At 36.4% G+C, this 18,570-nt stretch overlaps 1 protein-coding gene across 1 annotated transcript in view; it reads left to right on the forward strand.

Annotated features, from left to right (window-relative positions):
• The window catches only part of LOC138712085 (sodium-coupled monocarboxylate transporter 1-like), a 55,973-nt gene extending 39,234 nt beyond the window's left edge, over positions 1 to 16,739 (forward strand). The window contains exons 5-13 of the mRNA XM_069843479.1: positions 278 to 345; positions 444 to 598; positions 2,690 to 2,830; positions 3,783 to 3,891; positions 5,497 to 5,606; positions 8,868 to 9,051; positions 13,220 to 13,306; positions 14,076 to 14,266; positions 16,392 to 16,739. Of these exons, the coding sequence (XP_069699580.1) occupies positions 278 to 345; positions 444 to 598; positions 2,690 to 2,830; positions 3,783 to 3,891; positions 5,497 to 5,606; positions 8,868 to 9,051; positions 13,220 to 13,306; positions 14,076 to 14,266; positions 16,392 to 16,641 (1,295 nt within the window). The 3' untranslated portion in view covers positions 16,642 to 16,739. The remainder of the gene's footprint in view (positions 1 to 277; positions 346 to 443; positions 599 to 2,689; positions 2,831 to 3,782; positions 3,892 to 5,496; positions 5,607 to 8,867; positions 9,052 to 13,219; positions 13,307 to 14,075; positions 14,267 to 16,391) is intronic.
• The last annotated feature ends 1,831 nt before the right edge of the window (positions 16,740 to 18,570 follow it).

The following is an 18,570-nucleotide window of genomic DNA, read 5'->3' on the forward strand; positions in this document are numbered from 1 at the left end:
CAAAAATATTGATTACTGAAAGGAAACAGTTACATATAAAATTTGATTAAATTATTGACGTCTTAGTTTTCGGTATCTATACTATTACGTATCACGAAATAAATCCTAGGTGATTGCAGAGAGGAATATGAACTTAAAAGTCAGTAGTTAGTATAAAAACATCAGAGGTATCTAACACATATAGACACTGTGTATGAACATAATGTATATAGTTAATATTCTTTGCTTAAAGTGAGAACCCTGTGAAAGTAACGATTCATCATAATTTGTGTTCCAGTCACTGGAATTAACGTGCATGTGATCACCCCCATTCTATCAATTCTGTGTATCATCTACACAATGCTGGTGAGTACACGTATATTTAAACTATCTTGCAAGCCGCATCAGACTACACAACACACATAAAAAAGGTTAGATAGTTACTGCCTGTTTGTTACTTGCAGGGCGGAATCAAAGCTGTGGTGTGGACAGACCTGCTGCAGGGGCTGCTCATGTTTTTTGCCTGCGTGGCCGTCATCATACTGGGAGTGAGGCAACTAGGTGGACCGGGCGCAGTGTGGCAGACCAACTGGGAAGGGGGCAGAATACAATTCTTCGAGTAGGTGCAATTGTTGTCATTTTCTTACTAATCTTCTTCTTCCCTTTATTCTCATCAAAGCTATCGTCATCACTACCACTATCATCATCATCATCATCATCATCATCGTCGTCGTCGTCGTCACCACCACCACCACCACCACCACCACCTACACCATTATTGGCATCATCATCGTCATAAAATCATCGTGGCATTATTTTCCTAGCATTCTACCAAAGCCTACACCACTATTAGCATTACGATTATCATAACCACATCGCTGTCACTACCACTGGCAAAATCATTATCATAAACGTGTCCTACGAGCCATGAAACAATAGTACAGTACAGCGTCTCGTTTAAGCACAGTGAAAACGTAAACAAAGTGCAGGTAACGTGTGGAGGGAGGAAGAGCCGTACGATAAACAGGAGAGATGCACAAGGTTTTACTTACAACATTTATAGCGGAGCATTTAAAAAAAAAACCGTTATCACATACACATTTTATCAAACAATCAATAAATTATAATGTTGAAATAATTGAATATAACAAATCAAATTTTGCTACTTATAACCCGTCTGACGAAAAATTGCAGTTTTCAGATGAAGGCGCTCGTGTGTCAAGAATGCGATCCGCTCAGTCTCGATGCGTGGGGAGTCAGCTGGAGAAATGTTGGTACAATCTGACAATAAAAACATCAACATCTGTTATGAACATAATCAAATACAATTACCAATACCTTAGTTGAATTTACTTTTTCTGTCATGTACGATATACAGTATACACGTACTTTATTCTAGAAGTAGCTGTATGCACGAGGCAGAGGTCTCAATTTCATCTGCACTATCAGTTGAACTGCCTTCGTCTGCTGTATCTATGCTGCTACCTGGCCTATCATAATCCATCTCATCTTCATCACATTCTTCATCACTACTCACAACGCCTATGTTTATTACTATCCTTTCAACTTCCTCTTCCATTAACGCGTCACGACGCTAATATTCGTCATCGATATGTTTAACAGAATGGCAGCATTTTATCCAGCCTTCTTTGCTGATTTCGCTTATTGATTGTGCGGTCATTTGTTTCAAAACTGACAGCCTACAGAATGCATCTTTTCCGTCATTAAACTATATCTTTTTCTTAACAGCATTCAGAAGCTTGAGTAGGGTGGAAATTTCTTTTCTCTTGTCATAAAACTCCAAAAAAAAGTTCTGCGGATGACACATTTTTCAAAATCATCAAGTACAATTTTCTTTGGTTGAGGGCGACTTTTACCAGGAGTTGAAAATTGTCCTCCAATGCGCCTTGCTTCCTCACCTCCTTAGCTATAGTATGTTTTGTTCTTTCACTCTTCCCCACCGCCGTTGCTGTTCTTTTCACAGCATTCGTTATTGGAATAATAAGACCTTTCTTTCTCTCTTCTTTATAAAATTTTAGCACATTGTATATAATCTTTCTGCTTTGCGAGTGTAAGACTTCGCGTGACGAGTGTCTCGGCGGAGTTTCCATTTGCTCTTGTGTACACACACACTTCCGATACCGACTAGCAGACTGAACGAACTGAACTCAGGCATTTCTTTACTACAGCACTGTGCATAGTACGTCAGAACAGGGTGACGTAATGCATTATCGATTGCATGTTTATGCCCAAGCTTACTCTACCTGCCGTCTGCAATGATTCTTCAGACGGGTTATACATGATGTTCCTTTCAAACAGCATTTTTTACGGTCATGAAATTCATTCTCTATATGACTAACGTAATATCACCGTCTTCTGTGGCCGAATTAATAAAACTACAGTATATTGGTCTGAAGTGAAAACACTATTTCCTGAACATAATTATTCCTTATCAAAATTCAGGTACAGTACTTTAATAAATTGAACTTTGGGAAGAGATAATTATGTTTAGGAAATAGTGTTGTCACTTCAGACCAATATACAGTACTGTGGTTTTGTTAATTCTCTCACAGAAGACAGTGATATTATGTTAGTTATGGGTAAGAAATTCCACAGATCTGTTAGCAATATAACTACTGCCACACGAACTTGTGGAGGAGATAACATGTCTAAGTCTAGGCCCAAAACATAATAGTGTTTCTTTTCGTAGATTGGATCCATCCCCTTTTCGAAGGATGTCATTCTGGATTGTCATTATTGGAGGGACATTCCACATGATCGGAATAATTACTCTGAACCAGGCCATGGTGCAGAGATATGTATCACTACCCACATATTCAAAGGCAAAAATGTAAGTCCGATATAATGTTAAACAACAGACACTGTTTTAAAAATATATACAATTATTAAAGGAATAGCAATGGACAATACTTTGGATCTGTGAAGTGTATCTTACGATTTACTGTGTCAGTATAAATTCATGGTAATAGAGTTATAGGTAGGCTAGTTCTTTATAATTTTAACAGTTCCTTAATTACATATGCAATATTATATTATGAGAATTGAAAATACACACTGCTTCATTTTCTCTAAGGTTTGAAATTTATCTTACTATTATTATTATTATTGTTATTATTATTATTATTATTATTATTATTATTATTATCATTATCATTATCATTATCATCATCATACTTGAACCAACTGTGCATTTCGAAATGAATGAGGAACAGCCGGCAGAAGTGGATAAAGAAAGAAAGAATGAATATCTACAACCTCACCATTCCCTACTACCTCCAAAACTACCGGCTGAAAGTGCTTGAAGTAATAGGACTACTATTGGAGCAAAGAGATACATACTAGCACAGTCTAGTATATACGGCCACGAAGCTCAATACGTAGTAAATATGCATCCATAGATAGTTGCTAACCACTAGGATCGCTACTAACGCCTAATTACAAACAATGCGAAATTGTACCGGCATAGTCTATTTTAATCATATACTACAAACATAAAGCATAGGATGTATATCCACAAGCGACTTCACTAGCCGTTAGGAACTGCCATCTAGCGACAATTTTTTTCCTATTCATGTTACATGTTTGAACATTGAATGAGCAGGCAGTATGAGAAGCCATCGGATGCATGAAATGTTGAAGCAGGCGGTGAATTACATATATATATATATATATATATATATATATATATATAGGCTATGTGTATTATACACACATCTATTGTTACGTTAATAAGAATAATACTATTTAAAATTGTGTTAATACTATTACATCTTGTTACATAGATCGATAGTATTATCATCCATTGGAACCATGATGTTGGTGACTGTCACTTGTTATCTTGGCCTTCTGGTTTATGCACATTACGTCGACTGCGACCCAATCAGAGCTAAAGTAAGTAACAATTTGTACTTGAAATAATTTAATTCATAAAAATTTGGGTAAATTAAGTTATAAAATTTGTTGACTTAATTTCTGAAGTATCGCAACATTAAATTTCAATCGTTATATATATATATTTTCGCTTTCCTTATACACTACCCCAATTCCGTTCATAACTGGTATATCAGAATTGGTGGATAATTTTATACTATGAAATAATAATAATAATAATAATAATAATAATAATAATAATAATAATAATAATGATAATAATAATAATAGTAATAACAATAATGTGTGAGAGCAGAAATGAACTTCCGGGTTCATTACAAGCCATTTGTACAGCGGGATTCAGCGTTAAAGGCCCCTGTCCATGATTTTTTGTCTAGTGAGCGAGCTATGTGTTGCGTCATAAGAAAGAAATTTAATGACAAATGTGCATGGGAGGGGAAGAGGAAAGAGGAAGAATGAAAATAATATCTATGCTCGAAGTTGAGGGACACTCATGTCAAAATATAAGCCATTATGACATTGTTTAGTCAACAGACGTAGTGGTTAGCAACGGGACGTGTGGAAGAATATTGTGTTTTAAGACGGAGTGTACCGCGACATGATAAGGAGAAAGTGTTAGGTGTTATTTATGACTGCGCGGCCTGACCTGTGTGACCCAGCCTTCCAGTAGTGATGAGTAACTCGCTCTTAGTCTGTCTACTTACTTTTTGCAGGGGCCAAAATCCCTGAATCAAGCTGTATTATTATTATTATTATTATTATTATTATTATTATTATTATTATTATTATTATTATTATTATCATCATCATTCATTCCTATATCTTCTGATGATAGCTTTTAACCTTTTCGAAAAATTCAGTTTTTTCTGAGAAACAGAGAATCTCTTATCTTCATTATTATTAAATGAAAACATTATTTTTTAATGTTCAACATTTCGAATCGAAAAGAAATTCGTTTCCAGAATAATTAAACGTGCAGTATGAATGAGTTTTAAAATGTATCAATATGAGTGTTCGATACTTGGTGTATTAGAGTGTAATACGCATTTGTGCAAAATTTGAATCAAATTGGAATTGTTTCTGAGTAAAGGAACATTGAACCTTTCTTTGGAGGTTAAATAAAGTTTATCACATAAAATCATTATCATTCATAATTCAATAGCTCTAGTCAATTATACTTAATTTATTAACCCCGAATTTCTTCAGGAACATATTGTCTACAGAATTTGACACATCGCAGTATCAACTATAAATAATTTTAGAAAATAATCATTTGTCAATAAGATCCCCTGAAATTTGTAGTAAAATTTATTTTTTTTTTTTTAAATTATTAATATATTGAGCAGCAAATACTGATTACGATGAAAATCGTCAGATAGTATAGAACAAATATCTGTGTAGAGAGAGATAGTATGAAAACTTCTATTTGTTTCAATATTTTATTTCGGCGAAGGTCTTGAAATGAACTTTTCAAGTGTCAAAATAATTTCTCTTCTTATTCGCATGTTGGAAAATTTATAAATTTCAGATAAATGTGTGGAAGACGAAATGTGAGTCGAGGTCAAATATAGAGAATTATAACTCAATTCTTCACAAAACTTTCAGTTAATCGAGAAACCTGATCAGCTTGTAATCCGCTATGTGATGGAAGTAACAACTTCGGCACCTGGTCTACCTGGATTCTTCATAGCTGGCATATTTAGCGCGTCACTAAGGTAAATTAAACTTAATGTCCTCGTGATGTAGTAATTACTCCGTTTTTTCAACATTTCAGGCTTTAAAATAAACATTATGGAGTAAAGATTGGTAATATTATTATATGAATAATATTGTGATAGTTCCTTTTTAGAATTTATTACAATTTTACTGAGCGAGAGGAAGATAGGTTTTTTTTGCGTCAACGTATTAAGGGAATGTTCGTGGACAAGTTGCTGCAAAAACCGGTCCTTCTCTCGTTCAGTAAAATTGTAATAAATTCCCAAAAAGAACTATCACAATATTACTCGTATCACAATAATACCAACCGTTACGCTATTGTAATAAGTTTGGAATTTGAGTTATAATGTTGAGCACTTAGCCATTGGCACTTCATAACTGAAGGGTAGGTATGGGGGAATATTATGGTAACTCATGTTGAACAGAAATGGAAATATTCAGGTAGAAATATTGAGCACTCCATTTAATAGTATGGGATCTCATGGAAATAACTCAACATTTTTCTGCCAACTTTTTAGTATTATGCGGAATTATTTGTATCATTATTAGTGTATGCTTTTCATTCCATTCATTCACCTTTTCAGATACTATATAAAATTAGAGTTACAATTATTGTATTACCCCTTACCCTTCACTTGTTCTTGGCTTGAGAATAGCAGACTGTGTGAAGTATAGGTCATTCGTTATCTCGTGAAACCTACCTGCGAGTGAGAGGAGCAGAAAGTGGATAGAGGAACTACTCTCCCTTCCTGCGCTTGACTTGGAAGCTAGCTAGCTCTCATACTCCCACCACAAGGTTTTTACTGTAAACTAGGCGCACGCTTTCATTTGGTTTCACGAGATAAAAAATTACCTATAATGGCTTATTAGTTTATTGAGTTTGTTTCTCAGACACAGATTTATATAGTGTTATCGAAATTAGGGTAAATATAACTCTAGTTACAACGTTAAGATTCTTTCCATAACTGTTTACTAATGACGATACACTGATGATTGAAGTATAAAATGTTGTAATGGTGGGACTGGAAATATAATTTAGTCTTTAAGTGATTTTTCATGAAAAAATGTATGTTGTGCATGCAGTAAACCTATATATGATAATGGCTTTATATTCTGAAGTCGTAGAAGAGCTTAAAACCTTGTGGCATTCCTACCTAAAATTTTCATTGAGCTCGTCTGGATTCGCAATTACAATACTCGGATCCAAACAAATATACAATAATCAGAATGACTCAATAACTACTACTATGAGGAAATGAACCAAAATTACGAGTTCTTGGAACGGTCTTGGAGCTAATAAGTGAAGCGATACGAGTATCTGAATAATGTCCTACTACTCTAGGCCTACTTTCTGATATCAAGTTCAGATTCATCTTTCCTTTCTTTTTTACGTTATTCAATTAAGGAACATTTATTATAGATTTAGAAATACCTTTCACATGCTTATTCAACATTTTCTTAATCCTGTACCCATGCCTGAAAATTAATGCTGAGTATGGTTGAAACATTCTTTATAAATAAAAACAGTATTTTCTAAAACCATATGTTACATAATCAACAAATTCCGTTTTCAGAAGTTGCGTGTTTCACAGAGTGGATAGCAAGAGATACCAAGCTATTTTGCTCAGCACGAGTGACATTGCTACAGAAAACCGAAACTGGCTCACTGATATACGAGAACCAATTGCTGTGGTTGCAGTTTCTATCAAAGATTACTCTAAACCTAAATAGTTATTAACAGTTGTAGATCTACCTTGGGCTAAATGCTTGTATCCCGCGCCTCTGGTACATATTCGCCATTGGCTTTTTCATCGACTTCAAAGTGATTGTCGCTTTCCACTCCATTCTTCAATGGACTAATTTATATTATTAGCAAAATTCTTACGAGGTTACAAATTGTGTGGTCTATGTTTTACTTAATTTTGTTGTCTCGGAAAAATGTTGTCTAGCAAATATTCAAGAATTCCAATCTACTTTTCATGCAACTATAAATTCCTAAACGAACTACTTCTAAGTGTCGACTAATGTAAACAATCAGAACTACACAAATAAACTCTTAAAACAAAGTGTGAATTGTCACCCTGGTAACAAATCATTATTATAATATCAATATAATTACATATTATGCTCAGAATAAAGCATATAAATGTATCCATTCATTTTGTCCTTCTTTTTAGTTTCATGCAACACTCGAGACTGAGGGGTAGGTACTACATTTAAGAGAGTTCAATGTAAGGCTAGGTGTAAAACTCTTTTAATTCTAGGGTCATGTGTGCGTTCCTTGCCGAAATTATGTAACTCTAAATAATGCTGGGAGCATTAACACCAGTTCATATTAATTAATTTTCTTCTCTGTTTCAAAATAATAGCGAAAAAACACCTATTATGGGCCAGATTGTACTCATGAATTTCAATAACGTATTATATAAGTACGTAATGTGTTGGTGTTGAAAGTAATTGCAACCATGTAACATATGCGATATTCTGATTTCGTTCTGCAGAAGTTTTGTGTGAGTGTTGATTGGAAATGTAGCAATATAGTCACAACATTGAAATATGTGTTTTTGGTTCTATTATAGGGTAAAATTTGGTAAAATTGTGATACGAGTAATATTGTGATAGTTCTTTATGAGAATGTATTACAATTTTACTAAGCGATAGGAAGATCGGTTTTTGCGTCAACGTATTAAGGAAATATTTATGGACAAGTTTCTGCACAAAACCGGTCCTTCTCTCGCTCAATAAAATTGTAATACATTTTCAAAAAGAAATATCACAATATTGCTCGTATCACAATATTACTAACCTCTACCCCATACTGCATGTTATCAAAGTTCTTCTCTTAGATCTTGAATAGGTGATCATTCAAATGTCTCTCGTGGTAAGACACGCAGTTTTCCATGTAAATGATTCATATTACTCGATTTTGTAATAAATGATTTATATTATAAGTATGTATTTGTGCGGGTCTGAGCGTTGGAAGTCAAGTACATTCTTTGTTAAGGAAGTACAACAAGCAACTGGCTGAGTGTGCTCCTTTATATCGATAGGAAAGATCATTAGAGACAAACCGCTGAAGAGTATGAAATTTCTATGAAAGAAAGAAAAAGAAAGTAGAATAAAAATGTTTATAATGGCAATAAAGTAATCTGCGCCAATACTATAAATTATATAGGCTACAGTATTATCTTCTGTTTAAATATAGTGAAACTAATTTGATTCATATTTATTATTAAGCTAATGGACTTGTAATTCCATAGCACCATGTCCAGCAGTCTTAACTCCCTGGGAGCCACTGTGTACGAGGATTTTGTCCGTCCTTGTTTGAGAAAAGACGTCACTGACAAGACTGCAAACAAAATTATCAAGACCATTGTGGTGGCATTCGGCGCTCTTTGTGTTCTAATCGCCTTCGTTGTAGATAAACTGGGAAATGTACTTCAGGTAAGTTAAAGCTTTAAGATTGGTTCATGAAGTCTCTTCCTCTGACTGAGGTTCTGGCTGATATGTACATCTATTATCAGGCAGTACATCTCACTTGACGATATGTGTCAGAGGAAGAACAATTTTTGTATGCATTTCAAGTCTGACTAGTGTAATATGTACAGTAGCGCTCAAAAATATTTTGTAGTTAAGGTTTTATGTTGTCTGTACTGTTTACATGTAGTTACAACAACGCAAAGCACCCAACTGTGTCATTCTATGAATAGCGTCACGTTGCCGCGGTTACGTATTAGGAAACAGGCTAGTTCATGAAATAACAATATAAATGTAATTCAATTAACTCATAAGTATTTTGTGGTTTGATTTGGTGGCATGGTATACATTAAATATTGCTTGTTTATTAGTACAGACCACTGCAATCATGCCAAAACAAAAGAACTACCCTGTGGACGTGAGACAAGTTGTTTCAAATGCTTTAAAGAAGGGAAAATCGCAGTCTAGCATTGCTAAAGATTTGGTACATCACAACTCATAAGTATGTGGAGTCGACGGCAAAAACAAGAAGGGTCAGTAGACAATAAGCCAACGTCTGGTCGTCCTCGAAAAACAACAGTGAGGGAAGACGAATGATATGTAAGCAGCCGGTTGCTGATCCACGATAATCGGCTCGACAAATTAGAGATGATCTAGAGCACCATGGACTGAACCTACATGTCTCTACCGCGAAACGTCGCCTAATAACTGGTGATTTAAATGGTAGACGACCATCACGAAACCCACTTATAAATAAAAAAAAATATAAAGGCCAGGTTAGAGTTTGCAAAATTGTACCAAACATGGAACATTACAGAATGGTATAAGGTGTTATGGAGTGATGAGAGTAAATTTAATTTATTTTCTTCTGGTGGTGTGCAGTATGTAGGCCTACATTGACCAAAATACCAAAGAGACAACCAAAAATACCAGGTACCGACTACTAAGCACGATGGTGTGGGGATTTTTTTCTAGCAGTAGAGTTGGTCCTCTAGTCCAAATAGAAGGCAATATGGACCGTTTCATGTATAGTGACATTTTGGAAAAGAATATAGTTCCACATGGGAGAACGAATATGCCACGTAATTGGATATTTCAGCAGGACAATGATCCAAACACACTTCCAGATATTTAAAAATTATTTGCAGATAAAAAAACAAACTTTTGGATTGGTCAAGCCAGAGTCCGGATCATAATCCTATTGAACATCTTTGGGATGATTTGAATCGACGTGTTCGTCGTAGAAGTTACTCAAATAAGGATCAGTTCTTTGCTGCCTTATTGGAAGAATGGTCACAACTTCCACTCGAGCGATTGCAAAATCTTTAGGATTCAATGCCAAACAGATATGCTGCTGTGATCAAAGCGCGAGGGTATGTAACGTAATACTGACTTTTTCTCAGAGTCCAGAATATTTTTGTTTTATTATTATACACTTGGACTTACAAATTACTTTTGATCCAGAAGAATTTTAAATTATTTTAGGCAAGATAACTCTGTTTAAAGTAAATGTATTTTAGTACTAAATGGATTAGAAACACATATTTTCAGTTATCCACTTGCATTTCTTTCTATTCAATACTTATCTTGAAGTAATTGTGACATATGCTTTGTAAAAAATACTTCTGATCGCTACTGTAGCTAGTCGGGCATGTATGCAATGGAGAGGGAAAGGCACTGACCTTCCTACCCCATTATCTCCTGGTCTAGTTTCTCACATAAGTGTGACTTCTTGTAATCACTTGTGAGGTTCAGATCTGTCTTCCGACAGTTGACCAAACAACATCAACAACAACAACACCATGAAGTCTCGTTCTAACAAATTCAGCCCACTCCAATCTCTGCTTTTCATTAGTAGAAAATCAATTTCCCAGAATCTTTCAAATTTTCTCTGAGTCCAGTTGTTTGGAGTATCCGAACTCAGGAAGCCCAATAGAGTAGGTGACCCTTCAGGTTGTACTTAATTGTCCTGATGATGAAACCTGTATGTAGTTCCGAAACGTTAGAGAATATTAATTCCTGAGGTGCCAGCTGATGAAATATGGACCTGTCTGTTAGAAAATAATGATTGCATTATCTACATGGGTGTGTTTTTCACCTGTCTGTGATAAAATCCTACCACATAATAACATCTCGTATTCAAATCGAGTCTAATCGGTGTTGAATGCACAGTCAGAATTGTATGGGGTTTATGACATAATTTTGTTTATATCTGTCACAAAATGTTTTGCTGTTTCAGTTAGTTTAGACTCATCCTGTACATCTTTTCTAGAAACGAATTTTGTTATTTTTCTGGAGCTTATTCTCTCTTGTTTCCCAAAACGTCGCAGAAACTTTCCACATGCAAGCATCCGAATTTTTTTGCTGATAATATAGCCTAGTTTTTTAAATTAAAATCGTGGACAGTTGGGTTATGTTGGCGGGATACTTTCGAACGCCTGTAGGCTAGCATTTACTTTTTGTAGTATCCCGTATGCTTGATTTGGGAAGTTTTTTTGAAATATCCTACAGTCTTTTTTTTTTACATATTTTACGTGCGCTTAATTTTTTTGCGGTAGGTATAATCATATTCTTTTTGTTTCCGAGGGCTTTCAGGCTGTCATAAAGTTCTGTAATCTTTTGTACCTGTCAAGAACATTTGCATTTTTTGTGTGCGGATCACTCCGTTTTTTATATCTTGAAGGTTCGTATTCACTAGTGGAAGGTCCTGGATCAGATTCTGAATCTACACTTCCTTCAAATAAAGTTTCGCCACTATTCGAATCACTATTGACGTCTAAAATGTCGTACGTTAGAATAGGCCTAAATGTCCTGTTTTTTTTTATATTTGCCATACTGAAGTTGTAAAAGTTCATACACAAATATTTTATTTTTTCTGCTCCTTCTCCAACTATTTCACCATACACCTTATCAACTTCCAGTTTCAAAATGTTCACAACACTATTGGGATTAATGCATGTCATAATATAAGCCTCCTATTTAATACAAAATGTAAACACAAAAATAGTCCGTTCCTTACGAAAGAAACATAAGAACATGAAACGAAATTATTAGCGGTGAGCTACTCCGCGTAAGAGGTGTTTATAACCTTGGAATTGTTCACTTGGTTCACATTCTGCACTGTTGGATATTGTTCGCTTGTTTCTGTCGCACTGGTTTTAGTCGCTATTCACTTGTCTTCTTAGGTTTTTCCAGTCTTCCCTATGTCTTGCTCTGCTTGACCAATGGCTTCCTACACGTTCACAGAAGAGGTCGGCCCATCTTCTTCTTGGTCTTCCGCGTGATCTCTTGCCAATGCGGGGATCCCATAGAGTGACTGTCTGCGTCCATCTTCCGTCTCTAAGTCGTGCAACATGGTCTCCCCACTTCCATTTGGTGTTGGTGGCTTGCAGTGCTGGATCTTTAATTGCCGACATCTTTTGCAGCACTTCGTTTAGAACTCTGTCCCTCTGTGATAAGCCTAGTATCCTTCTCAACATCTTTCTTTGGCATATTTGGGGACTGTTACGAAGTTTGACAATAAGAGACCATGTCTGACACCCATATAACAGCACAGGAGTTTCGCAGGTCTCCAATATTTCTATTCTATAAGAACATAACACAAGATAATACATACACAGTACGGACTATCTGACCATGGACACAACCAACATACAACAGTGGTCGTGGATTCTGTATTTTCAGTCCGCTCAAGAGTGGAATAAGTCTATGCGTTCGAATTTCACGATTTTATGTATCGTCTAATAACAAAAAAGCGACATAAGTGACTATTATCACGTTGTTTACCATACAAAGATTTAGCTTATATAATTTTTATTCATTAAAATAGCCGCGACTCAGTTGAGATGATTCCCTTGTAAGTGAGGCGACTTATAGCCTACATAAGTAGAACTGTCTATAAACTGAAAATTTGATAAAACGCTATTAGAACTTGGCAGACATCGCTGACTTCGACACAGGACTAAAATCACAAATACGTGAAAGACAGATAATACAACAATGATGTTTTTTAATGCAAAATGTATCACATCCTGTCTTTAACACTGCAATCAGGCCTCTGTAAAAATGGTTATAATTATAACCGGATGTAAAATGAATTCTTGGTAATGCTTAAAGTTACTATTAATGTTCACAGCTTGCGTTTTCCATTGGTGGTATTACGAATGGCGCTATGGTTGGACTCTTCACTTTCGGGATGTTTTTTCCTAGAGGAAATTCTAAGGTAAGCTTGTGAACATTCCGAAACAATATTTTATACGACCAAATTATTATGAATACCAACACACTAATGGGAAATTAACAGGTGGAGCTTAAACTGAGAGGATTCAAACCGGCATCGAAATTGGAATCCAGTGTGTCTTAGTGGATAGTGCGTCAGCACGTAGAGCTGAAATCCCGGGTTCGAATCCCGGTGCCGGAGAAAATTTTTCTCGGCTCCACCGATTCTTCATCATACGATAACGCAAAATTCCTGCACGAAAATATCATATGTACCTTTGTACATCACAATAATATGATATGCGTATATAATCACTTAGTGATCCCGGATCCCGGCCACTTAGTCACTCGTAATGAGTGCACCTCTGCGCATTAGTGTGTTGGACATTGTGCCACTGTCACATATCTGTGACACAGTGCATGAGGGTTGGCCACTAAAGGGAAACTAAGAGGTGGAGCTTAAACTGAGAGGATTCAATCCAGTATCGGAATTGGAATCCGGTGTGACTTAGTGGATAGAGCGTCAGCACGTAGAGCTGAAAACCCGGGTTCGAATCCCGGTGCTACAGAGAATTTTTCTCCGTTTCACCGATCCTTCATCATATCTTCATTTTTGCAGTACTCTAGTCCCGAAACAATTAAAATCTGTGATGTTTATTAAAGAGAATAGCAGTCAACTTTGATTAAATCCTTCCGAAATATTATTGCCAAATTAAACATTTCTACTTACATTGGTGCCTTGGAATAATCCGTTTTTCACGCTTTCCCGGTAGGGTGCTCTAGTAGGAAGTATAGTGAGCATGTTAGCCATCGGCTGGATTGCTCTCGGAGCGCAAATGGAAACATCTGAAGGAAGGATGAAGCTTCCTAAGCTGCCTACTAGAGTGGATGGCTGTCCAGCTGAATACCTCAGTTTACAAAACGCAACGAAATTGCACAACGTAACATCAACTCTTATATCTAAGTAAGTAGAGCTCCACAACACTAACCTTAGGCCTACGCGAATTAATTACTTTTTATTACGTTATTTTGTATTTTAAAACTAATGATGCACTGTAATCCAATACAGGAATATAGATTATTGTGCATTGTAGAGTTCTATACATATTAATCCCTTCGAAATCCCATTAAAAGCCAAAATCGATTTAAATTATAAGCTGCTTTCTTGATCTGTCCCAAAGGAAAGTGTAGCAATTTAAGCGAAACTTTTCGTTTTTCTGAATCGGTTATTTAAAATGCTTCAATGACTCTGATATTGTGTAACAAAGATTTAAGAGATAATAGCGAAATTGTATTTGCATTTCGCATTTCGTCTTACAGTCAGGGAAACCTAGTTAATCAGCATAAACGGGAGTCGAGACCATGTCCGAATGCAGTTGTAGGAGCAAAGTTCCTCTTGTTAAGTCTAGACTATGTCAGACGCTTCCTTGTTTTTCTTTCGGAGCGCTGTGAGAATTAGAACAAAAAAGGGTAATATAATATAATATAATATAATATAATATAATATAATATAATATAATATAATATAATATAATATAATATAATAGCCTACAATATCGGATCTGTGTTGGAAAGAGTGGATGAAGAAAAATGGTGCTGCAACTGATCAGGAAGAAGAAAAGGAATTGGCTGGGTCACTGGTTGAGAAGAAACTGCATTCTGAAGGATGCACTGGAAGGAATGGTGAACTGGAGAAGAGTTCAGGGCAGAAGAAGATATCAGATGACAGACGACATTAATATATATTAATCATATTCGGAGACTAAAAGGAAGGCAGAAAATAGAAAAGACTGGAGAATTCTGGGTTTGAAGTGAAAGATCTGCCCTTGCGCAGAATACTATGAACAAACGAACGAATGAATGACCGGGTGTTTAAACAGAAAAGAACAGAATTGTCTATTGAATATTTTGAGATATGGAATTCGGGATCTGCGAAGCTAGATGAAGGCGATCAACTGTTTCGCTCTAGAATATAAGACTCATTGGACCATATCTATTACCTGCCCGTCTAAACGACCATAGTAATATGCATGCCTACTCATATACTTGCCGTCCGTGCAAAGAGTTTGTCTAAGTTGTCGGAGGACGTATATTTTGCTGTCTGTGGGAGAATAGCACGACGGAGCACGGAGCATGGCCTCCGAAACCATTTGGATTGGTAGGGGAGGCCCTATTCAATATCCTGCGAGGTCACCCGACGTGATACCATTAATTTATTATGAAGGTACATAAAGGCATATAAATACTCGGTAAAAAGGGCATGGAATATTGATTGCTAGGATTGTAACCGTTTGTGAATATGATTAGTCTATGAGGGCATGTACACCTTCGGAAGTCAATATATTTTTTTATTTTTTATGGACTTCCTTCGGGTGGGTACCGAATGCGCGCGAATAGGTTAATTGTTGTGGCTATAGAGATGGTAGCATTGTTACCGACTGTCGATTGTTCCGAGTGTATATAATGGCGTGCTGTGTATACAACGATGTACTTCTTGTGTGTGCACATCCACATAATTATTATACAAATTTCTTGACGCTATCATTCAAACGCAAACAAGGACTTACATGAAAATGGATGATACAGGTTCTTACAAATCTAAATCTGCTTGCGAAGAGCGTGGGCAGTACATAGAGGAATTAATTTTAAAATATAGGCAAGGAATTAGTTCACGATTGCATTTCCTAAATAGTGTATCTTATTATTACAATAAACCCACATAATTTAATTGCATGTTTTACCTTCTTGACAAATGCCCTATTCTAATTTCGGCATGCATATGACACTCCATTTTAACCATACCTATAAATGGTAAATAGGCTAGCATTCATAAAGTCCTAAGTCTCCAAAAATGGGAAGGAAAATGCAGGAATAATCGCCGCACGTAGTTGACCTATACCCAAATCTGACTTCCGCGCGCAGTCGGACGCTTTAAAATATGTAGAAATTTATCTTGCGTGCAGTTGTCACGCTTTAATTAAGTCACTCTGTACATTAGTAAAAAGTTATATGTTTGTGATAGTAAAATCAACATACCTAATCCAAAGCGTAATTAAATTAAAGATGTCGTTCCATTTTTGTTGCAACAGAGCTCAGAATGAAGATGATGTGTTCATTCTGTACCGCATCTCGTTTCTCTACTACACCTTGACGGGAACGATCATAATGATCATAGTTGGGTTGCTTGTGAGTTGGATGACAGAAGCTCCAGATCTCGAAAAGATGAATCCTGCTCTCTTCACACCCATTGTTAGGAAGTATGTCGAGAAGAGAAGACACAGATATGCTGCTGACGAGGCTGGAGCCCAAAAACTCATGAGGAGTGCCAATGGAGACTAAGCCAACTTCGAAAATTCGTTTGTGTGTACTTACTACCTATACTTGTAACAATTTTATAGAAAAATTAAAACGTATAATAAAAGTAAGTTTTATATCATCATTACATTCTCACTGATGCTCCAAATTCATGTTGAAAAACTTCATTTAAGCCTCTTTCATCTGTGCGGCCTTTATAATGCTTTATAATGGTCTCCTATTGTCCCCAACAGCGCCCCATTACCTGTGAAACACATTTACTGAAATGTGTTAAATTTCCTTCTACATCTTCACTAAACTTCTATTTCGTCCTATATTACTTGAAATTCATAATCAGTTCATTTATTTTATGATTTAAAATTATTTGTCTCCTATTATTATCTATACCGGTATAATTTTTCATTGTATTCATTGAAAATTTTGCTTAATTTTCAAATAGCTCCATGTTTACAATCCTCGCTTCCTTTATTACTCGACCGAGGCGAGTGGTGCAGCGGGCGTAATGTGAACTATCGCGATGCGGTATTACGAACGCAGGAGCCGAAGCGCCATGGCTCCGGGCTGCAGGACTCCACTGGCCGTGGTCGAGTAATACAATAATCTTCTCATCTGCAAACAGAAGGCGTTTAAATCTTTTTATGAATTTCTTGTTTGAAACAATGCTATCTTTTTATGATTGCTTTAATATATTAATTTAAGAAATGGGCGAAGTTGACACTCTTGCCGAAATCATTTGCTCATTATAATATTAATTCTCAGACTGCCTTCCTCCATTATCGTTATTTTAATTGTAACCAGGTAGAGTTTGAGTACTATTTATTATATTGTAACTTTATTTTAAACACGAATGTAACTTCTATTCAAAACACCAATAATAATCACTTTCTACAATTTAATTCTACTCCCGTCAACAATGGGATTTCCACTCCACACAGTAACACAGTATTCGTTATTGCACTCCACAGACGACAATGACAATTTACTTGGATTATTGAGAACAACAATGAACTGTTAATCTTAACTAATGTTCACAAAGCCTATTTACAAAACAGACTGTCAGTTCTCAGTTCACAGTTCGTTTGCCTTGGCTAGTTCTTCTAGCTCCGTCTCTCGAGTTCACAGTATCTCGAATCCCAGACCTTCAGAGACAGTCCACTGAACTTCGAACTCAGGTCCCACAACTGCGGCCACAGCACTCGAATTCAGGACTTCGGACGCTCACACAGCTGCGGACACACTCAAGTCGAACTCCGGTCTCGAAGCTGGCTTCACTGCTACACAAGACTGGCTGGCTTGCTGTCCAACAACTACAACAACAACTACTCAACTGCTGCTCAAGTTCACTCGCGTGTCGTATTTATAACTAAACCATAGTTTCTGGAGAGTACGATTTCGCGATCAATCGACAGATGCCTAGAAGATGGTAACTCACGAATTCTCTGGATTTCTCCTCTCATTGCGCGGAACAGCGGGCTATCGTTCCCCTTACGTCTATCCCCTCCAGACCCGAGCTGCCGCAACCTTCTTATATCTGCGTCGCTCGTTTTCTCGTGCGCCCCGACCTCTGTGGGACGCGATCGACTCTATATTTCTACAATCAATTTATTAGCATTATATTCCATAATTTATTTCAGCCGACTTTACAGAGGGCTTAAATAAAATAAATAAATGTTTCGCTGTATGTTATATCCTATATCATATATACCCAGATTTCTCGGCCTTATAGGCTTTGACGGTAACAACGTTTGTCATGTAGGGCTCTGAGTTCTGCAGTCACAACTGGCCTACGTCTATGTTCATGATACAACGGAGTGAGCTATGGAAATTCAGCTCTCCTTGGCAACGGTTTTGTTGTGAATTGTTTTGTATCTTTTCTGACGAGAAATAAAAACTGTTCTTGAGTTTCATTTACTCAGTATATTGTATTCTAGCTACAATATTGGTGACCCCGAC

The sequence above is a fragment of the Periplaneta americana genome, chromosome 13 (assembly GCF_040183065.1).
Source record: "Periplaneta americana isolate PAMFEO1 chromosome 13, P.americana_PAMFEO1_priV1, whole genome shotgun sequence".
Classification (NCBI taxonomy): Eukaryota; Metazoa; Arthropoda; class Insecta; order Blattodea; family Blattidae; genus Periplaneta; species Periplaneta americana.